The 25835-nt window shown below is 36.7% G+C and overlaps 1 protein-coding gene across 1 annotated transcript; it reads left to right on the forward strand.

Annotated features, from left to right (window-relative positions):
- The first annotated feature begins 444 nt into the window (after positions 1–444).
- LOC306844046 (EH domain-containing protein 3-like) lies at positions 445–21842 on the forward strand. Its single transcript, XM_079375887.1, has 6 exons — positions 445–1153; positions 4629–4805; positions 6391–6488; positions 13637–14049; positions 17939–18103; positions 18617–21842. Exons 1-6 carry the CDS (start codon positions 927–929, stop codon positions 19142–19144), a joined length of 1608 nt encoding a protein of 535 aa, XP_079232013.1. The 5' UTR covers positions 445–926; the 3' UTR covers positions 19145–21842.
- Positions 21843–25835: the final 3993 nt, after the last annotated feature.

Below are 25835 nucleotides of genomic sequence, written 5' to 3' on the forward strand. Positions count from 1 at the left end.
TCTTATGACACCAAAACAAATTCCTTGTATGCCCAAGCATACTTGGCAATAAAAGCTCTTTCTGATTCTGATTCTGATTCTGATCCTATATTATATTATATTATATATTTTTCAAAATCTCATCTAAATCTCATTCTAATATTTTAGAATATTGTATACATTTTCTAAATCATATGTCCAGTAGGGTTGTGGGGATTCTGGGGCATTATTATATTATATTATATATTATATTATAGTATCGTATCGTATCGTATCGTATCGTATATCATATCATATAATATCCATATCACTTTGCTGATGTAAATAGAAATCTCTGGAGGAGAGCAGTAGCAGCAGTACCAACCATCACCATCCGCTACAATGGCGCTGCATCCCTGACTGGAGCTCTTGTTTTCTGGGGTGGGGCTTTGCCAGTGGGGCATTTCCTCCAGTGTCGGGTTTCTTCAGCGCACTGGCATTTAAATCCGCTGCAGTGGGAAGCCTGTGGACGCCTGTCACCGTGAGTGAATCTGCTCTATTGGAGGATTTGGCGCTCGTTTTCTTTTCTCTTTCATAATAGCTATTGTGTCTCCTGCATTTGCTGAGTGATACATTGTAGCCTCTAGTGACGCGCGCTTTTATTCCAACAAAGCTTGAATGAAAGGCTGCCTGTTTGGCCATGTTTTCGTCCGTAACATATAAACAGAATATTATATAATGCATCATATTTTGTAATTATGTGTATTTTGTAATTATTTTGTGTCGTGAGTGGCCTAGAGACAAGGGAACAATTTCAATGGACTCTTAATATACATCGACGTCAGTACAAATCCATTCATTTGAATAGGCTACAGTAGATCTTCTGCGCATTTGTGCATATTGTAAAATAATTATCCAAGATCAACACATATATTCTAAGGATACCTATAAGTTACTCGAGTTGCATCATGTTCAGCTGGTTGGGTACCGATGACAGGAGAAAGAAAGATCCAGAGGTCTTCCAGACTGTCAGTGAAGGACTCAAGAAGCTTTACAAAACCAAACTGCTTCCACTGGAGGAACACTACAAATTCCACGAGTTTCACTCACCAGCTTTGGAGGATGCAGATTTTGACAATAAGCCCATGGTTCTCCTGGTGGGACAGTATTCCACTGGCAAAACCAGCTTCATAAGGTAAGATGTTAGTTTTGGCTCCTGTGAAACAGTTGCTGGTGTCCTGAGCCCTAAAAAGAGACACCAGTCAGGAAACTATATAATCTAGCACTTTATAATATTTCGTACATGCACAACCATTATAAAATGCATTATATGAGTAGTATGTAGTGAAAACATAAAATACTTTATAATATTTATGTCACTTCTGATGCTTTATATAGTATTTAATGTAATGTTATAACGTCATTCATGATCATATATTATAATAATATTATAATACTTAACAGAATACATCTCGTTTTGGTGAAACATTTTTTTTCAAAACTGTGAGAAGCTCTGAAGAACACAGAATTTCAGTAAAATCTGAGACTATTGCCCCATTTATGATTAATTAAAATCTCAAACACAACCTCTTCAATATTTTGTATATATTTGAACAACTGTAGCAATCACATTTGTAACATCAAAAACCAATTTTGCAAGTTCATGTGAGATTCCTCACAATCCCATAGGATTGTTAATGGCTCCTCGTCAGTTCACCAGGAGGACTTATTTATATAGATAGAACACATGTGTACCTTTACAAAAGTTTTATCAAAGCAAGATTCATTCATCTGTTTGAGAAGCATGTAAATAGATTAAACATTTTGGCTTAAACTTCTCATGTCAATTTCTTTTTTAATGACTTCTGATGTCATTAATCTGTTTACATGAGAACCTATTTCTGTGTTCACTAAATACAGATCTTGATGTTACATGCTAAACAAAGTTCTTAACATAGTACTATAATTTTAGCTTAGACAGAGACGGTTACCTGGCTCCAGCTCTAAGATGTATCTGTATGACACAATGTCGCTGCTGTGGTGTGATGGTTGTCTGCTGGGTAATTTAAGGCTTACGGGTCTACTTTGGTCCAAAATGAAAGGCAACAAACTACTAAAAATCACCAGGCAACGAGAGACACTTCTAATGACTCCAGCACTGCCATAGTAACTTGTCACTAATAGGTTCCAGAATGTAGAAAAGCTAAGAGATAGAAATGTGGATGGAGACATGCCAGATATCCTTTTAAGAAGGACCCTTGTGGTCATTACAACAACAACAAAAACGGTAGATTATTCTGAATGAAAAGATTAATAAATTGCTCAAGAGTTATTACTTATTAAGCAAGTGTGATAGTAACATTTTTATTTGAACATTTTTGTAGGTCTATGTGATTCTGAGTTTGATAAATTGTAGATATTTTTACTACAAGCTGTACAATTCCATTAAGTGTATTGAAAGTGACAGTAAATATTTTTGCATTACAAAAAAAAGAAATATTTCTAATAAATTCTGTTCTTTTGAACTTTCTATTACTCAAAGAATCCCCCCAAAAAGCATAGTTTCCACATAACTAAGCTGCCCAATTTATACTAATAATACTTATTTCTTGAGCATCAAATCGGCGTAGTAGAATCATTTTTGATGTGACATGGAAGACTGGAGTGAAAATTCTCATGAAAAACTTATGAAAATTCAGCTTTGTCATCACAGAAATAAAGTATCATTTAAAATATTAACAAAACTGTTATTTCAAATTATAATAAGCTTTCACAACACTGCAGTGTTACTATATTTTTAATCAAATAAATGCATCTTAAAAAATCACTATCCCCAAACTTCTAAACAGTAGTGGATGTATTTTCTAATTCTTTACCGCCATTCAATGTCATGTCATATAGCTGTAGTCAATTCATAATCATATTATTTTTGGATTTTTTTGGAGTAACTGAGCTGAGGTTTTACTCGAGGTGAGTGTTAAATGTGAGAGTGAGGTATTGTCCTGCACTGGCACTAACAAATGTGCCTCCTCGTTTTCGCTCTAGCTCTCTTTCCTCCTGTGTATTATTCACCAGGCTCGTGAGAGCCTCAGTGGAGACAGCGGCTGTTCTGCTGACTGAACACATAACTGAAAGTAAATAAGCTCAACTTTCTGTGTATGCTTTATGAATGTGAGAAAGCCCATGAAACACTTTATTATAATGTCAGGGGAAGTTTCGTGCTTAACATTGAATCTTTTCAACATGGTTGCATAATACAAAAGCTTGGCTCATGGCCATTTTGCACTTTGTTTTAAAAAGAGCTGAAGATGCTCATGTCCAGTCATTTTGAGATGTGGGAGCAATCATTCTAGCTGACCGTGTCACATAATATTTCATCCCTACATCCACCACTGTCGGTCCAGGGGTTTTGTAACTGTTTTGTAAGCAGCCATTACTCCAGTCTTCAGTGTCACATGAGCCTTCAGAAATCATTGTAATATGATGATTTGGTGCTGATTTGGTGAACAGTTGCTCAAATTTTTTGTAAATATTGTGAAGTGAGGACAGATTTCGCTGGAATGATTGTAAGAGTGGGTTACAGAAAAGCAATACATAACTTCCTCTGTGTTAGATATATTGGTCATGGCAAAACATCCTATCATAAATGACACCAGTGTCATGTTTACACTTTGTGTTACACTTGTGTTACTGGCATAAACTGCAGCTAATAAGTTCTCAGTTGAAGCCAAGTGTCCTGTAGTTACTCAGACTGTCATTTTGACCTACGCTGTATTCCAAACAGTCTCAGTGCCGTCACATGTCCACAGCAGGGTCTGTTTGAATGGCTCTGTGCTGAGAAGAGTATCTTAGTAAACTCACATTCTCCGTTAGAGTGTGATCTTAACAGTGTTCCTTTCAACAGCAGCAGAACTCATCTGAATCATGTGAACATAGTGTTGAATTCAGAAATTATTCAAATATACTGATTTGTGCTCAAGAAACATTTATTTCTATTATCAATGTTGAAAAAGTTGCTTAATATTTTTGTGGAAACTGTTATACATTTTTTTTTTTCAGGATTATTTGACAAACAGAAAATTCAAAACAACATTTAGTTGAAATGTAATTTTTTTTTGTTGCTTCAGAAATGTATTTACTCTCACTTTTGATCAATTATAATAAAATTAAATGAAAGAATACAATATATAAGACACCAATGGACACCAAAGAGTGGATACACGTTCCAAAAGTCTGAGAACACATGTTTTTTCATGTAAACATGGGAATACAGTAAAAAAAAAAAACATTTTATAAAAGTTATAACTAAATGTTTTAGAATTTAGATTTTTTTTTAAGAATTTTAGAATTTTTAAATCTAAAATTTATGACATAAAATGGTTGTCATATTTAAGATTCTTATTCAAATTTTTAAAACAAAATTATGTTAAAAATAAAAAAAAGTTAAATTAGAAAAAGTGCAGATAAGAAGCTTTTATTACATGTGTTCTTGGACTCTATATGTAAAAATGCTACACATATATATTGAATTCACAGTATTTTTTCAACTGAAACTATTTTAAATCAAACTTTCTGAAATCAACAACATAATTATCATATTTTACACATGATAATGGCTATCAGAAGTGTTTACAGGCATCTGAATCATCTTTTTTTTTTTTTTTTTATAGATATCTTCTGGAGCAGGACTTCCCTGGTATGCGGATCGGTCCTGAACCTACAACTGACTCCTTCATAGCAGTGATGCACGGCACCACGGAGGGACTAATACCAGGAAATGCGCTGGTAGTGGATCCCAAAAAACCCTTTCGGAAACTCAACGCCTTTGGCAATGCCTTCCTTAACAGGTGGGATTAAAGCAATAATAAAACAGTGTTTTATTTTTGTTCTCATGTTTAACTTTCGAGTGAAACGTTTAGAGCTTTAGTCTGGGCAAAGCTTTGCATATGTAACATGGTCTTCCTGTCTTATGATGATGTCACAGAGGGGGGCGGATTCTAGGCAACATTCCTTCTCTTGATTGAGTTTCCTCATGCTGTCTGATCCACTGACCTCCCGTCACGTGATTGAGCAACAGAAGACATGATACCATCAAGCTCACCAGCATATTGTTAAACAGGCTGTCATTCACAGTCTGAAAATTCTACAGCTGTAAAAGTGTGTGCGATAAGAGTGACAGTCCTTTATAAAACCGTGCATGTGATTATTTTTGCAGGTGGTCTTTGCTGTACTTCGTAGTCTGATGGTTTGGCAGGCTGCGCTACTTGTTGTGCAAATCAGCAGAAACTCTTGAGAAAATTGTCTCTTCGCCTTTTGCAATTGCAAAGCCTGCATATTTTTGAATATTTTTCATGTAATTCTGTCAGAAAGAGCAGCAACTTTAAAGGAAAAGTTCAAACAGAAATGGAAGTACTGTTATCATTTTCTGTTCCAAACTTTCTTCAGAATATCTGTGTTTACCAGAAAAAAGAATGTCCATATGAATGTAAATGGGGACTAAATAGTCCATTTAAATTTTTGTTTGAACTATTCCTTTAACATCTGAGTTATGCTAAGAAATGCACTTTTTTTCATGCACTTTTTTCTCCACGTTTTGGTGCATGGGGATAGTAAACACGCTCGTGAGATAGTACTTGTCATGCACCCTGTTTGGCTGTGGGTTTATGTAATTTGAAATGCCTGAGACAACTGCCCTGGTTTTCAGATTTATTTTTAGAGATGTATATAATTTATGAATTCACAAATAGCAGCAGCTCAGTGCACATGGTGTAAACTAGTACATAGAATTACACATCAAATTTGTTATAGTAGGGACTGTCAACATGAGAATAAATAATGTTAGGAAAATGTTTCCCTAGCCTGAGGTCCTTAACGATTCACTCCAAAACATGACACACTTTTTGTTGGGCCTAGTTCACACACTAAGCCACAAAAGCCATGCATACTAGTTTCTGGCTTGCTATTAAAGCATTTCAGAGCAGACTTTTTTCTCATGCTGTAAAAATGTGAAGTCTGTCTCGGTTTCTATGTTTTACTATGTCCAACTTGGTCAAACTACAGTCGTAGATGGAAACAAAATAATGATTTATGGCATTCTTCTCCATGCCTTTATGCCAAGTTACTATGACTTCGCAGTTTTGGATATTTTGGACTTTTTTGCAGTGTGAAATCAGAGCTTGTTTTACTCCGTGTATGGATGTATGTGTATGTGTATATATATATATATATATATATATATATATATATATATATGTATATGTATGTATGTATATGTGTGTATATGGTACGTGTATATTTTTACTTCAAAAAAAGTGTAGAGAGAACAATCTCAAATCAGTAGTGGAAACTGGTGGTTAGTGTGCCAGTCATGTGCTTGTAAGACGTCTGCAGTGTCCTTGAGTGTGACTCTGGTTTGTTTGTGTTGGCCCTCAGGTTTGTGTGTGCCCAGCTTCCCAACCCTGTTCTGGAGAGCATCAGTGTGATTGACACTCCAGGAATCCTGAGCGGAGAGAAACAAAGGATCAGCAGAGGTAACTTGACTGCCAAAATGCATCAACATGCTTGTGCACAGAAGATAAATATCATCTGAATCAGGAACTATTACGATATAAATACTACCTTTTAAAAAATGTAGGGCCGGTAAGATTTTGTATTGTTTATAAAAGAAGTCTCTTATTCTTGTCAAGGCTGCTTTGGTCAAAAATACAGTAAAAACAGTAATATAGTGATATGTTATTACTATTTAAAATAACTGTTTTATTTGCATACATTTTAAAATGTAATTTATTTCTGTGGTTGCAAAGCTGAATTTTCAGCAGCTGTTACTCCAGTCGCATGATCCTTCAGAAATCATTCTAATATGGTGATTTGCTGCTCAATAAACATTTACTATTATTCCTAATGTTAAAAACGGTTGCTTAATATTTTTGTAGAAACCTTAAGATTCGCCAAACCTATATTTTAATATACGTTATTTTCCTGTTTTGGTTTTGCATTTTATTTGTAATATTTTGCATGAAGTAATCAAATATTAAAGGTTGGAGGTTTAAAGTTATTCATTGCACACTTTAGTATAACTTGGTTTAATGGTTTAGTATGTTGTGTTTGGTTATACTAGTTCTAGAATGTTTTCACAGTACAACAGCATAAGAAGATCATGTGATCTCGGATTTCAAATTTGAATACTTGTTCTTGTTCCCTGTGGCATCAACTGAAAAAATATTTCTTTAGGAAACTCTAACCACCAATGAGTTCACTTGATCGCTATACTGGGGGAAAAAAGCGATTTATAATTTTTTCATGATGTCTTCGTGACTTTCTCATGAAAAGCAACAGTATGTTGGTGCATTGTGTAACTGCAGTTTCAATCTGTTTTTAATTGTGATGTGTTGAAAGTCTGTGTTGAATATGATGAGAGACGAGGCTTTATCAAGATGATGCTGTTTTGGCTTGTAAACTGTAAGGACAGAGACAAGACCTCGTGCAGGCCTTATAATGTGAAAATGGTACATAAAACAAAATTTTGTCTATAGTTATACACTTTTCAAGTGTATTGTATCAAAGGATGGTGGATGTGTGCTTCTTTTCGTTCTCTGGTTTGCCACTTGTAATGGATATCAGGTTTGGCAGATATTTTGAATTTATTTGATTTAAACTTATTTGGTTTAAGTACATTTTTTGCTTACAAGTTTTGACTCTTAAGCTTAGCGTATGTTTTGACAATTTTAGTGATACAGTATAAAAATTACTATACAATGTCGCTTCTAGTTGAATCACTGAACCCTCATAACAGTAAGCTTGTTTAGCAAATGGTTACTTCATCGCTCATTCAAAAAAGTCCATTGCAGCCGAGCGGCCCATAGTATTACCGCTGGGCTTCCAGGCATCAGCACTTTTCATTTTACCCGGTCACTCTCCTCCTGCTGCACTCAGCCTCACAGACTGAACTGATACAGCCCGAGGATTATATACACTCATGTTTCCGAGGGCAGAGCCAAGAGCCGGGCTCTACAAGGTCATTTCAGATGTGATTTAAGTGGGCGAATATTTAGTAGCTCTTGTTTGCGCTGAAAGCAGTAAATTTAGTTTTAAAAGTAAGTGCTTTAATTTGGCAGTGAAATTAGTCGTCATGTGATGCACGAGCCTATGTAGAAAACAAAGTGGAAGTGTGTCAAATAGATGCACACTGGAGCACAAAATAAATGCAATAATGCACAATATTGTTATAATATTTGAAAGGGTATGTATTATGCAGTGGCAAATACTACAGCATCCAGTGAACGAGTGATACTGGTGTGTGTTCTAGTCTATGGCTGCTTAGCTCTAGCTTTAGAGCTATTGTTCGCAGTGAGCATGATGTTTGTGAGCTTTTAAAGTTGCTATTGAGTTGTGGATTAAGTCATTTCGGGTGTTCTCACACATGAGTGCATGTGAGAAGAGCAAGCAGTTTCATGACAACTATTGTATCTTCACACCAAACTGCATTCTGCTACTCATCGCATTAATCTTGTAGCGTTTAGCGATCTTTCTTCTTGTTTGAACACCGGATCTAAGCATGTGCTGCTGCTGCAAAAGTTATTTTTTAAACTTTCTCTCACCGTCTGTCTCTTTTAGGGTTTGGAATCGAGAACTGGTTCATTTAATAAAAATAAAAAAATACTTCAAACGGAATGATTTTCATGAGATGTAGTTCTGTACCAGCTGACGAGAGTTCCTGAATTTACTAAATAAATTGTTTTAGCTGAGAATGTGAAAGTTTCTATTGCCAAATCTCTTTCTAGTTTTCGTTTGCATTTTCATTTAATGCTGACCTTCAAGAATCCAAGTCAGAACCAGGTTGGTTATATTTCCATTCCTGCTGTCTGCTTTGTTTCTCCTCCCATTTTACTCTCCAAAAGTCTATTTACATGTCGGTGTGATGGTTGTTTTTAGCAGGACCTAATGAGAAAATGTCTGTCATGCGTCCTCTGTTCTTTGATTATGTCAAGCAGGCCTGTGGAATTTCTCCAGCAGTCACATGAGATTATAGGGAGGAACCTACTCGTTCATATTAGCTACAGGCAGTTTATCTTGTTTTGTTTTTCTGTAGACTGGTGCATATGAACTGAATCAAATCAATAAGATAAGATTTCTCAAAGGATCCTTTGGTCAGGTGTTTTCATCCAGGTGCATGTGTTCATGTTTATACATACTGTGTCTGTGTGTCTGTAATTAGATGCTGATGTTGTTTTTCTACTCAGCCTTAGTCCCATACGGCACACCCACAGACCATTCATGATCTCTGTTTAATACATATTGCACACAGAAACACCCAAGAACTGGCTGAAACTGTCCTGTCTGATTGGCTAGCTTGTACAGAATTCTGTAGTTGGTCAGTTTTTTCATATCATCTTTTAGTTTTTATAAAGTGCATTACAGAAAACATAAAAGAGAGTCCAAGACCAGATTTAAATTCTGGGATTCAAAATTAAATTTAAAACCTGAAAATAAAGTTTTAGATTTTTTTTTTAATGTTTTAAATATAGTATTATTTTCTTATGTAAAATAATATTATAATAAGATTTAACACTAATTAGGGATATTGTAGGGGAAGTCGTGGCCTAATGGTTAGAGAGTTGGACTCGTAATCCAAAGGTTGCGGGTTCGAGTCTCCGACCGGCAGGGATTGTAGGTGGGGGGAGTGAATGTCCAGCGCTCTCTCCACCCTCAATACCACGACTGAGGTGCCCTTGAGCAAGGCACCGAACCCCCAACTGCTCCCCGGGCGCTGCAGCATAAAATGGCTGCCCACTGCTCCGGGTGTATGTTCACGGTGTGTGTGTGTTCACTGCTGTGTGTGTGCACGTTGGATGGGTTAAATGCAGAGCACGAATTCCGAGTATGGGTCACCATACTTGGCTGAATGTCACTTCACTTCACTAATACTGAACATTTTCAGTTCGACTTACCGAATATTGTTAGGCTAGCAAAATAATTTGTAATTGTATTAGTAATAGTAATAGTATTAATGTATTAACATAGCAAAAGTGCAAAACAAGCATTTTCATTTTTCATTTAGTATTTTACATGCACACACATAATATGTTTAGGGAAAACATGAAAGTTTTTTTTTAAAATCTTACTGAACCCAATTCTTTGAACAGTAGTGTAAGGACTTCACATGTCAGTCAGATAGATTCTTCCTGTCAGACGGACTGAGTGGACGGTTCAGGACTAATTTAAGCTGCAGTATCAGAGTGAATAGGGAATTTCATATAGAATCATAATTTGGCTTGGATACAGTATCACTGCAGAACCTGATCGATCTGAAGCTGTAGTGTATAGATCATCACCAACATGGAGAGACAGTTCCCCACCCAGATCACTCCATTAAATAACATCTACTACAGTATACAGTTCTGACACCCATCAGCACTTTTTCATGCATCCATTACAAGAACAGCATCTCACAGAAAGCATTTGCTACTGCTTTGTCTGTCAAACATCAACACCGCATCTCTCTCTCTCTCTCTCTCTCTCTCTCCCCTCTCTCTCTCTCTCTCTCTCTCTCTCTCTCTCTCTCTCTCTCTCTGTGTATAATATGGGCCCATATGATCCTAGTTACACCTCTGCATAGAGAGTCATTAGTAGAGAATGGCCATTAGCCTCATCATTTAATTTTTCATCACTGTAATACTGCGGGACCCATTATGCCATTCTCTCTGTTCTACTCCGTTATCAAGGGTTTGGCAGTGCAGCGTGTTTCTGAACGTGCAGCTGTAAAGCTCCATTGACCACGTGCCAGTGCTGCTCCCAAGAGCTGCTTTATCATTCGCAGCTCTCCTCTACCTCCACCACAGGCAGGTGCTGTGAAATAGCCCTCATTTCCTCCAGGAAATACTGTCTGCCAAATCCAATCACTGGAGTGGTTCTGTTGTATTATATGTTCAACTGACTGTGTAACAGATGATTGTGTAGGTTTGTAGATGAGCAGTGGTCACTTAAATCGCTCTGTTTGTGGTTAAGGTTCATTTAATGGCATTACTGTTTTGTTGTAGTAGCATGCTGTTAAATAATGCCTCGGCTCTGAACCACATAGAACTCAAAAGCGCACACCTGCTGCTGTTTGTGTTTAATTGGAAAAAGGTTAGGCTCATATTGCAACAATACGTTGAAACACCTTGTAGCTATATTACAATGGAATTAACTTAAATGATAGCCTGTTGACTTTTGCATTATTCAGCATTAAACTTGGTGTCATTTAGTCACATCACAATTGGTGTAAACAAACATTTTCTGAATATTATTATTAATTTACTGTGTGCAAAACACAACATACCAAGTGACCAGTGTAGTCTGATTCGCAAACAAATGACTCTTATAAGCTGGTTTGTTTCAGTGAACCAGTAACATTCTGCACAACCTGTGTAGTATGACTCATAAACAAATGACTCTCATGATCTGGTTATTTTCAGTGAACCATCCAGCACAACTAGTAGTCTAATACTTATGTCACTTTTTTAGTGAATCAAAAACAGCACGACCACTGATTCCTGGACAAATTAATTGTATCTTTTAATGAAAATTTAAAAAGTTGAGTTACCAGTTGTCAGTTTATGATTATGGATTTGATTTTGTACGTTCTTTTAGTTATATCCTTTTTAGCATCTTCATCACACTTCAGGATGTTGCAGAGTGCAAACGCAACACAGCGTCAACCAAAACCATTTCCTTTTTTCATGTTCTTTTATTCATGTCTTTCGTTTTGTTTTTTCATCAGTTCATACCAGACTGTTTTTCTTTCTAGTGCCATGAACTACCTAAACTTTCACTTCTGTCAGTCAAGGAAGAATCTGAAACATTTCTAATTAAGTCTATCCTTTTTTCCTGTGTTACTGTAATTTGACATCTTTGTATCTTTCTCTCTCCATGAACAGTTGCAACAGAAGATGGCTTTGGTTATAGCTGCCTGCATAAATGTCCATACGGAGGTATTGTAGATACTGCCAAACTACTGTTAACACCTGCAGCTTATTACACCAATGAAGTTCCAGCACCGCTCCACTCCAGACGTGCTGTGAAATCACAGGGCCTCCTGATATTAACCCTCAGATCTGTCCCTCTGAAACAATATAATCACAGCTGTAATACCAAGCCCAGTTTCACCGCTGTTATTGTCCTGCTCTCAATGACACTGTCTCATGTGTCTGTTACTGTAGATGTTGTCTTTCTTAGACCTTTATTGAGTTGACTAGTCCTCAGTCTGACGTTACGATAATTCTGGATAAAGATTTAAAATTTGTTGAAAAGACAAACCACACTGTTGCAGGTGACAATAAAGCCTCCTCATGTGAAACTGCCAAATCGGAAGGAATGGTCCACCCCATTCCTGTAGGCATGGGATCTTCCTGTGGAAGAAATGGCTATATCAGCCATATTCCATGTCACTGATTTGAAATATTAACACACTAATTCCTCCCAACAGAACTGCCAGCTTTGGAAATATACTCCTTTTCAGTCAAGATCAGAAGATATACATCAGAAAAAAATTACAGCTTGACTCAACAGCAGAGCCTGGTCAGAATCATCATCACCTTTCCTCATTTCAGATGTCTTTCAACTTAATGTTCCAGGGTGGAAAATTACAACTTATTACACACTACGTTTATTCATAAACCATTTTTTCCAACAGGTGTGTCCAAATTTGTGTAATAATTTTAGTTTTAGGAAACCCTAACAACACTGAGCGGAGCAAATGTAGGCATGTAGCCTAGGTGGACCGAGAGGACCTTTTTTTTTCTTTTTTTAAGTACTGATTAACTCAAGGTTTTTCTTCTGTCAGTCTGAACTTTATTTTCTCTAGCAAAGTTATGATTTTCTTGTCACGAGCACACAGTGTCCTAACCGGTTGCTATGAGATTTGTCTGTCCCAACTAAAAGCAATCTCCTGTTGAGGCTGGTTCGGACACAGTGGCGTGACTTTTGATTCATTTTAGCAGTATTGCATTGTCATAACCATTTTCCTGGTTGCACAGCAGCAGCGCAAATGGATGTGGAGATCTCATATCATGCATTACAAAACTAATTAGCCCACAGGTTTCATTTGGAGGATTTTGGTTTTCTTTATTTTCCAAATCGCAGCAGCTAGGAAGTTGAATGTGCAGTCACCCAGATAATGTAAAAGCTAGTTTTACGCTCCTTCACAAGAGTCTGCGGCTTCTTAAAATGAGAGCCAGACTCAAAAACAGCCATTCTGAATCATAAAGACATTGTATGCGTACAAATTTCAATACTTTAACCAAAATTCACCAAATGCATTATTTAGTTAAAATATTTCCATAATATTCTATGTAATGCAGCCTTGGTTTAAAAAAAATCATCATCTTGCTGTTCTCTTGAATGGTGAACTTGCTGTTTGACTCTCTGTATCTCTGGAGAGGGAGTGAAGTTGAGCTGCAGAAGCCATTAACTGGCAGACATTAGATCATAAAAACCGCAACAGGCCTGAGCATTTTAACGATACTTGGAAGAGAGTCAGCAGCTTCAGTACTGTTGAGCGCCAGGTCTAACAAGGTCATTTTGCCCGTTCTGATTGGCTGGCTGCCTCTTCGCTCTCGTGCGAGCATCCATCCGGTGCGAAAACTTTGTGAACCGTAAATATTGGACAGGATATCAATCTCTTTTCCAATCTCTCCTTCAGGTTATGACTTCGCTGCAGTGTTGGAGTGGTTCGCCGAACGTGTGGACCGCATCATCCTGCTGTTTGACGCCCACAAGCTGGACATCTCGGACGAGTTCTCGGAGGTCATCAAGGCCCTCAAGAACCATGAGGACAAGATCCGCGTGGTGCTCAACAAGGCCGACCAGATCGAAACGCAACAGTTAATGCGCGTCTACGGTGCCCTCATGTGGTCACTGGGGAAGATCGTCAACACACCTGAGGTGATTCGTGTCTACATCGGCTCTTTTTGGTCGCATCCGTTGCTGATTCCAGACAATCGCAAACTCTTTGAGGTGGAAGAGCAAGACCTGTTCAAGGATATCCAGTCACTGCCACGTAACGCCGCCCTTCGCAAACTCAACGATCTGATCAAGAGAGCTCGTCTTGCTAAGGTAAACTTCTATTACATTAGCCTATGAGATTTGACCTGTAGCCTAGCAAACAAATGACCCACCTAGACTATTACTAAGGTTATATACAGTATAAGTTAAAATTCTGGATCTGGACATATGAGAGTCTGACATAAACAAATAAAAGCATTATAATATGGAACCATGAGTGTTTTTCGGAAATTTTGTATTCAAAAATATGTCACTCCAAACTGTTATTCTTTCCTCAGAACACAAAATAATACATTTGAAGAATCTCTTTATGCAACTCTTTTTCAAACAATAATTCATAGTTTCCATGGCTATTAAAGGAACAGTCCACTTTTTTTTGAAAATAGGCTCATTTTATAACTCCCCTAGAGTTAAACAGTTGAGTTTTACCGTTTTTGAATCAGTTCAGCCGATCTCTGGGTCTGGTGGTAGCACTTTTAGCTTAGCTTAGCATAGATCTTTGAATCGGATTAGACCATTAGCATCTCGCTCAAAAATGACTAAAGAGTTTCGATAATTTTCCTATTTAAAGCATGACTCTTCTGTACTTACATTATGTACTAACACCGACGGAAAATGAAAAGTTGCGATTTTCTAGGCCGATATGGCTAGGAACTATATCATTCCGGTGTAATAATCAAGGAACTTTGCTGCCGTACCATGGGTGCAGCAGGCGCAATGATATTACGCAGCGCCTGAAAGTAGTCCCCAGCTAGGTAACCATAGATATACTAGATGCCTCATTAGCGACTGTTTTGGCCGCTATACGTAAGCCGTCCGCCATATTGTAGCGGTATACTTGGCGTCATTCACCATAGTAATCTCTGAATATTCGAAAGATGCCACACTCAATGGCTCAACGGCTCTGTGCGAACCTACAGTATGTTGAATGACGTCAAAAATACTGTTCCAAGATGGTGGCCGCATCTACGAGCCTGGAGCGGTCAAATAGAGATGATCCTCACTGCAGAACACAAGATCCAGGGGGTGTGGTTGGATCTAGATCCAACTCCTCCCACCTTACATATACCTAAACCTACCCGTCTCCACCCCTTGATCCCTAAACCCACCCATCCCCATCCCTAAACCTACCATGCCCACCCCCTGGATGTGGATCCAACCCCGCCCCCTGGATCTTTGTTCTGCAGTGAGGGGCTACTGGTTGAATAGGGCGTCTATCTATGTCTATGTAAGTAACTAGTTATGATATAGCCGTGGACTACTTTCAGGCGCTGCGTAATATCATTGCGCCTGCTGCACCCATGATTATTACGCCGGAATGAGAGTATAGTTCCTAGCCATATCGGCCTAGAAAATCGCAACTTTTCATTTTCCGTCAGTCTTAGTACACGATGTAACTACAGAAGAGTCAAGTTTTAAATAGGAAAATTATCGAAACTCTTTGGTCATTTTTGAGCGAGATGCTAATGGTTTAATCCGATTCAATGATTAGACCGATTCAATGATTAGCTAAGCTAAAAGTGCTACCGTCAGACCCCGAGATTGGCTGAATGGATTCAAAAACGGTAAAATTTAACTGTTTAACTCCAGGGGAGTTGTAAAATGAGCCTATTTCCAATAAAAATGGAGTGTTCATTTAAAATAAAAACTACATACTCCTCTTGTATATGGAAAGGATGTGTTCCACAGAAAAGAAAAAAAAAACATTTGGAACATCAGACAATAATGACAGAACGTTCATTTTTGGGTGAACTAATCCTTTAAGTTCTAAAGTCTTGGAAAGTTCTGAACCAAAACCACTACTGAAACCAAAAGCAGGAAACGGCTAACAAACTGCTTAAAATTTGGCTAGCAAATTTTGTTCAAAGCAAAACAAGCACTTATGGATTTATATGTTGATGTTCAAGGGAAAATATTTAGTTTTTGTGATTCAGAATAAAAGGTCTCTTTCTGCATTTGAGTTAACATGCTGTGAATGTTGTTGTCGTTCCAACATGTTTTTGATGTGGTGCAGCATATAGCTCGTGTAAAAGTAATAGCAGTGACGCGCACATGTTTACAGGCCCTTTTGTCTGTCTGATCTTGCAGATTTGCCCAAGTAATGAGGCCATTTACCAAACTGTATAGTCTGCTGATGTGGCTGTGTGCATGACCCTGATGTTCGGCTACATTAAAATTGAACTCATTGATTTTTTTTTTCTCTCCTCCACATTAAGCGCAGAATATTTGCTTCTACGGTCATTTTGAATCCAAGTTTGATTTGTTTATATATAAGGGCTGTTTTAGTAACGACCATAAGAACATGAAGTAGTCATTTATCTGAAATTTTTCGAAACTGAGATTTATATATCACCTGAAAGCTGAATAAATAAGCTTACCATTGATGTATGGTTTGTTAGGATATGACAATATTTGGCTAATGTTCTGTCATTTGCCTAATGATTTTTGACATAAAATAAAATCAATAATTTTTGACCCATACAATGTGTTTTGGGCTATTGCTACAAATATACCCCAGCGACTTAAGACTGGTTTTGTGGTCCAGGGTCATATATATAATATATTATTATTATTATTATATATATATATATATATATATAAGTGAATACATATATGTAACATGCAATTCAAAGATGATTCTAGTTGTGCAGGTAATCAGCTACATCTGAAAAACTAGACCAGAAAATGCAAAGAAAGTCCTTGACTTTGACTCAGAGGTCAGGTGATTAGTGGGGTTTGTTAAATGTGCTGAAAGATACTGAGGGATCATGAGTTATAATGTCGTTCCCCATAAAGACATGGTTAGAAATGCCCTTGAGTGATCTTGCAGTCTTCCTAGCTTTAATTACTTATTATAAAATCACGTCTAAAGGAAGTTCACTCAGAAATGTTGTTCTCATGTTCCAAACCTGTGACGTTTTCTCTTCAAAGGAACACAAAAGAACGATTTAAAGCCTGTATTCGCAAAACACATTCGTGTCTTTTGATATTATTAATGCAGTAATTCTTCAGCACATTACATTCAGAAATACTAAAGTGTTTATGTATTAAATTGAGCCCTAATATTTTCATATCTTATGTCTGCTGCTGTCCTATGACTAGATTCCACATGTTTTTAAACAGCAATCAGTAGTCAGACATAAAGCTGTCATTTAAAAGGAAACTGAAGAACCCCTATGTCGGTTCATTTACTTTTGAAATCCTTTATTATCCCCATCAGTGTAAACGTTAAATTTAAATCTCTAGATCCAGCTGGATGCATTAAAAAAGAACATTTAAGTTCTCTCCCTGTCCTCACCCTGATCATACAGATGTGCTTCCCCTCCTGTCATCACAGTCACCTTCCTTCCACCCAGGGGCCAGGCCTCTTTCTGATGATTTATTTAGTATCTTGTGTATTCTTGCTACTATTCAGCTTCATAATGAATTGTTTGGGTTGAATACTTTAGTAAAAAGCTGCATCTTTTTATATTCAATGCCTCAATTTGTTTGTTGGCTATAAATTACATATAGAGTCTAATGCAAAAACATCTTTCTGTCATATTACATCCCAAAAAGAAAAAATTAAGCCTGTTTTTGGATCTTTTTCCCTATAATTAACCACATTCACATGCAAAATGACCAATGATTTGAAAAATATGCAAAAATTACAATTAACCAATCAAAATCATGTATTCCAGAGAATAAGTATTTTGTAAACATTTTGCAAAAATGTTAATTATATTGAAGATGTCACAATAAAATTTATTTGTTTATGAATTAAGGAATTTTATTTGAATTTATTATAGGTTTTGGTTCTGAGCAAAGGGTTTCAGTCATTTTAATTATATTTTTAACTTCTTTTAGTGTTAAAAACAACCCAGGCATGCTCTTTGTAATTGTAATATACTGACGTCTGTTCTATAAACTTACAAGGAGATTTGCTTTTGTGCTCTCACAGGTCCATGCATACATCATTAGCTCCTTGAAAAAAGAAATGCCCTCAGTCTTTGGGAAGGAGAACAAAAAGAAGGAGTTGATTAACAGCTTGGGCGAGATTTACAGCTGCATTGAGAGGGAACACCAGATTTCCCCGGGAGACTTCCCTAATCTTAAGAAAATGCAGGTAAGGTCAATTTAACCAACAAACATCGAGGCTGATTCAAGAATGTTTCACTTGGACTTCTAAAGGGTCTTTCAGCGCACATTCAAAATCAGCATAATTTGTCCCACATTTTTTTTAAGTCAACAAACAACTATATAAATTTCAGCTTTGGGTGGACCTCTCTAAACCTGATTACGTGCCTTTTTAAAATCACTTGCGTAAAAGTGCTGTTTAGATTACTGTTACTTTTATACAACAGCTCTATAAACAAATTAATATTGAGTAATTTGAGTTTCAGACAAAATTTGGCTAGTTAGTTTATATGTTTCTTCTCCGCCTATGAAACTATTTCCAAAAGAAGCCAAAGCATCAACCTTTTCATGTTGCCAAGCATCAACAGCCTGACACAGCCTGTCTGGAACAGAGTATCTGAAGGGAGCGGAGCTGGTTTACCCTGGAAATATCAACAGATGTTGACAGGATCTTTTGTTACATTCTATAAGTGTTTTTCTTGCTTTCTTTCCCGCTGAATAGGAGCAGCTTCAAGCACACGATCTGAACAAGTTCCAGCCTCTGAAAATGAAGCTGCTAGACGCCGTGGACGACATGCTGGCCCACGACATCGCCCAGCTTATGGTTCTGGTGCGTCAGGAGGAGATGCAGCGCCCCAACCAGGTGGTGAAGGGTGGCGCCTTCGAGGGCACCATGAATGGGCCGTTCGGACACGGATATGGCGAGGGAGCTGGCGAAGGCATTGATGAAGTCGAATGGGTGGTGGCACGTGACAAACCTATGTATGACGAAATCTTCTACACTCTCTCACCCGTCAATGGCAAAGTGACTGGAGCCAATGCCAAGAAGGAGATGGTGAAGTCCAAGCTCCCAAACACTGTGCTGGGTAAGGTCTGGAAGCTTGCTGACATAGATAAAGATGGGATGCTCGATGATGAGGAGTTTGCCCTGGCCAATCACCTGATCAAGGTCAAACTAGAAGGTCACGAGCTTCCAAGCGAACTGCCCGCTCATCTTGTGCCTCCCTCCAAAAGAAAGGTTCCAGAGTAAGGTTGGTTTGGAATTGGGATGGATTTTGGGAAAGCGTATAATTTGAATTTAGGTTGCAGTTGAATTACCGATGGCTGGACGACCTTTACCATAGAAAAAAAAACTGTGACTTCTTTGAAATGTGTGGTTTATGCTTCACTAGAAAGAATGCATTTGAAAATGACCCACCTTTTCAACTCTTTTGACTTGTGTATGTATTTTGTTTAGTTTTTGTTTTATTTTTTATTAACAAATTGTGCTGTCTGCAGTCTGTTTTATGTGTGCTCTCAAATTTTACAGTCACAATTTCAGTTTCATCTGTTCAGCTGTCATGACTGTAACGCTGTGTCCTAACCAGACATATTGCGATGAATGATTTCAAATGTAAAACAGCACATTTTGTCGATCACATGATTTCAGTTTCTGTGACAATTTGCTTGCTAGCCTTTCCCACAGTGAAATCTCATTGGTCTAAAAATCTACTTCAGGTAGTTGCGTTAAACATCATTATCTTCTGATTGGTTGACATTGTGTCACGTTTCTTAGCTGTTCTGTGTTCAGGCGATTACTTGTTGCATTGTGCCTGGTTATGACACACTAAAATGCTTTTTAATGCATTTCATTTTCACGCTCAATTTACACTACTGTTCAAAAGTTTAGAATCAATAAGTTGTTTTTGAAAGTCTCTTTTGCTTGCCAAGACTGCATTTATTTTGATCAAAAGTACAATGAAAACAGTAATATTGATTACAATTTGAAAAAAATATTTATCTATTTTGAAATGTGATTTATTCCTGTGATGGAAAATCTGAATACTTCTGTTATCTGCCGTCTTCCGTGTCACATGGTCCTTCAGAAAGCATTCTAAAAAATATTAATAATGTCACTGAGCCTAAACATTTGAACGGTAGTGTATATCAGATTGATCTGTGTCTCAGGAGGGGCGAGATGTCAATTAATGCAGAAAAACATGAATCTTTTTCTGAATCGTTGTATCAGTTGTTATTCTAAGTACACAACTGTTAAAATCTAGCAAGAAAAGTGAAATTCCTTCTATAAGTAGGTGTAACTGTTATTCTCTTCTTGTTAAGGCGGCATCTTTAATGAATGCGAGTCCTTTCTAGCCTGACCAAGAGACTGTTAAAACTGTATAGCCGTCACGTCAGAAGACTTAATGTTTAGTGTTCTTGATGGACCCGTAGAGCTAGTATCCTTGTCAGTAGTCTTCTGTATATGTTAATGCCTAACAGATCTAAACTAACTAGGGTTATAGTAGTGTTTATATAATTCCAGTCTGATTTCCAAAGAAGAAAAAAGAATGATGCTGCAAAACAGTTTATTCAAGTGATGTGAAGCTCTCTTTCTGAGCAGTTCTGCATTCACATGCACATTTAAAGAGCAGCGGCTTTGGATCTAAAAATATATTTAGTTATATTACTTTATTATATCTGCATTTAATGAACTCTTTACCTCTGTATCCACCCCTTGACAAGCAGTTATCTAGAGCTGTCGTATCTTCTCAAGCAGGTTTTTAGGATCTGAATGTGAATTGATAGAATTTTATGCACTGAACTAAATGGTCTTTAAAGGGATAGTGTACTCAAAAAATTAGAATTCTGTCACTATTTACTCACCCTCGTGTCATTTTAAACCATGTTTTAATTCCATGGCTGATGAAAAAGGAGGTGTTTAGCAAAATAGTCACACTGCTCTTTTATATGCAAGCTCAAAAATAACAAAAAGAACCATAAAAGTAGTTAGATATGACTTATATACTATATTCCAAGTCGTCTGAATCTATGTGATAGCATTGTGTAAAGAAAAGGCTCAAATGTAAGGGATTATTTGCTATATATGTACATATTGTAATTTGGCTTCTCATGATCAGTTACTGTACAAGACACACTGATGTTTGGGGTCATTGCCATTTAAAGGGATAGTTTACCCAAAAATGAAAATTCCTAACCCTCATGTTGTTCCAAACCTGTATGACCTGTATGTAAATCAATGGGAAGTGAAATGGTTTGGTTATCAACATTTTTCAAAATATATTATTTTGTGTTCAGCAGAAAAAAGAAATGGAACTACATGAAAGTGAGGTGATATTTTTGGGTGTACTATCCCTTTAACGTAAAAAAAAAAAGACACAACTAAAGGACGACAGGATTTTTACTTTTTGATGTATTGTTCCTTTAAATCTGATCTGCTTTGATCTGAATGCCCATTTGCTTATGTGAAATATCTCCACTGATTCTAACTAAACCTCTAAGCCTGTTTAGTCAATCAATTAAACCTATAAGCTGCCTCGGTGCCTTGAGACACACCCGCCTCAATCAGATTTGAGACACTAGAGATGTACAAAGCACACTGTCATATTCTACAGTATCATTTCATGCTCATGAAATAAACTGACATTCTTCAAAGACTTTCATTAATGCTTCATTCGAGTCTCTAATGAAAAGAAGTTCCAGATTTGCTCATAATTTTTGCACATGAAATTTTGTAGGGCCATAATGTAGGGTTGTGCATTTGTGCGTTTGACCAAGTATGTACATGTATATGAGTGCAATATGGTTTGCAAATGTTTTGTGAAGTAGTCTGTGTACGTGTGCTTGTTGCTCATTGTGTTTTAACCGGTGTGGATAAATTATGTGAGACACTACTGTTCAGGGAGGTGGACATTATTCAACTTAATAAAGATCTAACTCATTTAAAAGTGCTTCGTATTTGGGTTTTCTGTTCTAGTCTTGTTACATCTTGACTTAATTTGTTCCAGATTAAAATACTAACTCTTTTACTCTTTACTTAAAAAAAAAAAAAGTAGTAACTTTTTTAATTTGGTTTCTTGGTTGGTGATTTCTAAACAAAATCTGTGGTAAAAGTAATCAGTTTTGTATTTATTTATTTTTGATTGATTTTAAATATTGCAATTTTCATGCAATTATTCATTATGGCAGTTCACAATGTTAATTCGCAAAAATAAAATTTCATTATACAATATACGCAGTAATAATATTCCCTTATTTTTTCCATTCCAAGCCTGTCTGTCTCTAGAAATGGGAAAGACAGGTCAGCTTGATGTACAGAATGATAAAAACATATTTGTTAATCATATTAAACAAGGCAGTCCCAACGGAGACAGTACATAATGTTTTCAGCAGATCTTTGTCCTGCATTAACATGGCGGTCTGCATGAGTGATGACTTCCTGTTTGTTGCATTATATACTGTATGTCCTAGGAAACGCAAGCACAGGGTGGATTCTCATCTGGTCCTTTTCTTGACAGCAGGATATGATAAGCAGGGAACACCTGACTTTTCCTCACTACCGGTCACGGAATATTCTTTCCACTGATGGATGCTTAAGGTTAAGCTACAGGGGTGTAGAAAAATTTATAAAATATTAAAAGTTTGGAATTTTTCTTTATTTTGTAAACTTGTTATTCTTCAAAACGCAATACTGAAAATTACATGCACTACAGTTCAAAGTTTTTTAATGTTTTGGAAAAGTCTCATGCATACCAGACTGCATTATTTGATCAAAAATAGAATAAAAACAGTAATGTTATGTAATATTATTACTATTAAAAATAACCTATTTCTATTTTATTATATGTTAAAGTGTAATTTATTCCTGTGATGGCAAATTTGAATTTTTAATTATAAAGTTCAAAGGAAATTTTGAAACTGAAACCTTTTTGTAACATTTTTGTCATACATTTGATCAATTTATTGTCCTTGATCAATAAAAAAAAATAGTTCTATATGTAAATATATGATGAGTTCAGATGCAAAAGCCTCTAGTGCCATTTGAAAATTTCTTCTAAAATGAGCATTTTTATGAGGCTCAAGTGAAGGTTCAGTAATTTCACTTTAATGGCAATGGATAGGTTGTTTTCTATGCCATTAAAGTGAAATAACTGAACATAAACATATGAGCCTGAGAAAAGTTCTAATTTTAGAAGAAAATGTCAGGTGGCACTTAAGAGGCTTTTGCATCTGAAATCTTCATATATATATATACACGCACACACATACACACACATACACACATACTTACATACTGTATACATCTTTAAAAGAGGCCACAGGATTTATACTGCAGATTCATCAGGCATGTTTGCCAGACAGCATCTAAGGAGTGTTGGAACAGTGTGTTGAGAGACAGATGAGACCGAGTTAGAGCTCACTGGCACCAAAGCCTGACATGTTTAGCAAAAAACAAGGATTGCCTTTGGCCAGCAGCAGCACCTCGGACCATCTGTAATGCTTGGTGGTGGAAGCATTATGGTTTTGGGCTGCTGTTGTGCCTCGGGGTCTGGCCAGCCTGCCATCACTGAGTCAACCCTGAATTCCACACGGAACCAGAAAGTAGTTGAGGGGAATGTGAAACCATCTGTTTAAAAGCTGAGGCTGAACCACAAGTGGACATTGCAATAACAAGACAATGACCTGAAACACTCAAGAAAAGCCACAAATGAATAGGACAAAATGAAGGGTTATGGAATTACAAAGTCAAGGCCTATATCTTTCCACAGCAGAAATTCTTACAAGAAGACTTTTGTTGAATAAATAGTTGATAGAATGTTTGCTTTGCTTGTGCTAAACAACTTAAAATGGAGATGTATGTAAAATCAAATCAGCAGGTAGTCTGTTCCACCACTGATATGCATGTCATGTGTTAAAAAAAGACAAAATAATCTTGACCTTTTTTATGAGTCGCTCAAAATAATTGATAATAAAAATATAAGTATTTAGTTCATAAATAAATACATACATTTTAGGATTGTTCATCAGAATGTCCCCTGACCTTGAGTCCTTCCCATGTTGAACCATGAGAGGAAGAGGAAGATTTTCATGATTTGAAAGCTCCCAAACATCCGGCACTCTAGATAAATCCCTCAGGAAGAGCAGCGCTCCATCACAGCTGGTTAGGGACTCACATGTGTCCTTGTGTACAGTATGTCTGCTGTATGTGAAAGCGTGACTGGGATGTGCGAGGTTGTCACATATAGATAAGATTTTACAAAGTGAATACCTAACATTTATTAAAAAAGAGAAATAATCCAAAGAAAACACACTGGGTTCAGTAAAATCGCCTTTAGAGTTATACAGATTGAAATTTCCAGATTTAAATGGGAAAAATATGAAATATTACATTTTCAGAGTCCTCGGGCTGTGAGTATGGCATCAAGAAATTGATCATTTTTATTTTGACAGAATTGTATATGGTTTTCAAGATAAGGATATCAGAGAGGAGGATATACAGAACTTGTTATCAAATACATGTTTCATTAATAATGCAGATAAAATCAACCATGGCTAAGGAATGCAGCTGTAAAGAGAGTCTGAACACAGACAGTGAAAGATATAATAAAAATGAGACAATACAGCTCTAACTTCTGTTATCAATTATTCTACATTATGCAGCTGCTTCCATGTATCTTTTTGGCAACCAAACTAATTTTGATCTGTCAAGTCAAATTATCACATTCTAAACTGTATTTTACACTGGAGAGAAAAATACGTAGAGCAAGGGAAAACATTCTTGTGCATGTTTTTGCAGGGTCATCGGGTGTAAAACTAGAATCCTCTTATGAGTATGTAGAAGTATGAAAACATTCAAAGCAATGTCTGTGTGCTGCAGGTTAGGCCTGATTTTCTATTGGTAAATAGAACATTTTATCAAATGTAATGTCATTGCATTGAATAAATAAAATCTAGACAAGGAAACCCAAGGGACTCAGATACACAAGTAGGTACAAAATTGTTGAAATTTATTGACATTCAGGCCAAGTTTTAAAACCATGACCAGTCATTATTTGTTTTTTACTAGAATTAAAATTTAACATCTTAATTTGAATAAGATTTACAAAATTCAAAAAACATTATTGCAGAATGGGTGACAGTGTTGCGAATGACAAATTTGCAGAATGACAGCTAGTTTGGGACCAAATGTTGGTTTATAGATGCTGACAAACCTATATTTCAATTAAATAAGTTCAAGGTTAAATGGTTGAGCTGCATGCATGAATACAGTCAACAATATGCTTTTGCATGAAAATTGTGAAAATGTTTTTTTTTTGTAAATCACCATGTTAACTTATTTCCTTATCAGGTTCAGAAATAGTAGCAATAGTTTAACTTATCTAATAGGCTAATTTTCATAAATGTAATGAGAAATCAAAGAATACTCTATTCTTAGAAAGTGCTGTTCACATTTCCCTTTTGCCGAACTGAAAGACTGTGTCACGGGTGTCAAGGTTAGGCTGTTGTACTCATGAAAGCTCACATCACATTGCTAATTGTTTCAGACGTGGAGAGCCCTTGCTTGACAGAGCTGAAGATAGGCAGGCTGATAGAAATGCAGAGGAGTGCTGAACCCGGGCCACGAGGCCTCACGAGTGTGTTACTCAGCTCTCAGACCTGAAGACAATCTCAAGTATGTGAGGAGAATGCCTCTTAATATGTGGAAAACATGATTAATATCTCTGTGCTGAGTTGAACACTCTGGAAATTATGTTTAGTATTTGGTGTAGATTAGAAGCACAAACCCATCTATTTGCAGCTGTGAGCACGGGCAGTTCCAGTGGAGATTATCTCTTTGTTGATGATGGTCTGTTTTGGTTTGATTATGAAAAAAAAAATGGTTTGCATCATTCTTAACAAAAATGGTGTTTCTCACAAACAGTGTGAGTCGTAATTGGAGTTTG

The sequence above is a fragment of the Barbus barbus genome (assembly GCF_936440315.1).
Source record: "Barbus barbus genome assembly, chromosome: 24".
Lineage (NCBI taxonomy): Eukaryota > Metazoa > Chordata > Actinopteri > Cypriniformes > Cyprinidae > Barbus > Barbus barbus.

Coding starts and splice junctions, on each gene's coding strand:
- LOC306844046 (XM_079375887.1), top strand. CDS start 927: ATGTTCAGCTGGTTGGGTACCGATGACAGGAGAAAGAAAGATCCAGAG. Junction 4,806..6,390: donor GGCAATGCCTTCCTTAACAG/GTGGGATTAAAG, acceptor GTTGGCCCTCAG/GTTTGTGTGTGCCCAGCTTC. Junction 14,050..17,938: donor AGAGAGCTCGTCTTGCTAAG/GTAAACTTCTAT, acceptor GTGCTCTCACAG/GTCCATGCATACATCATTAG.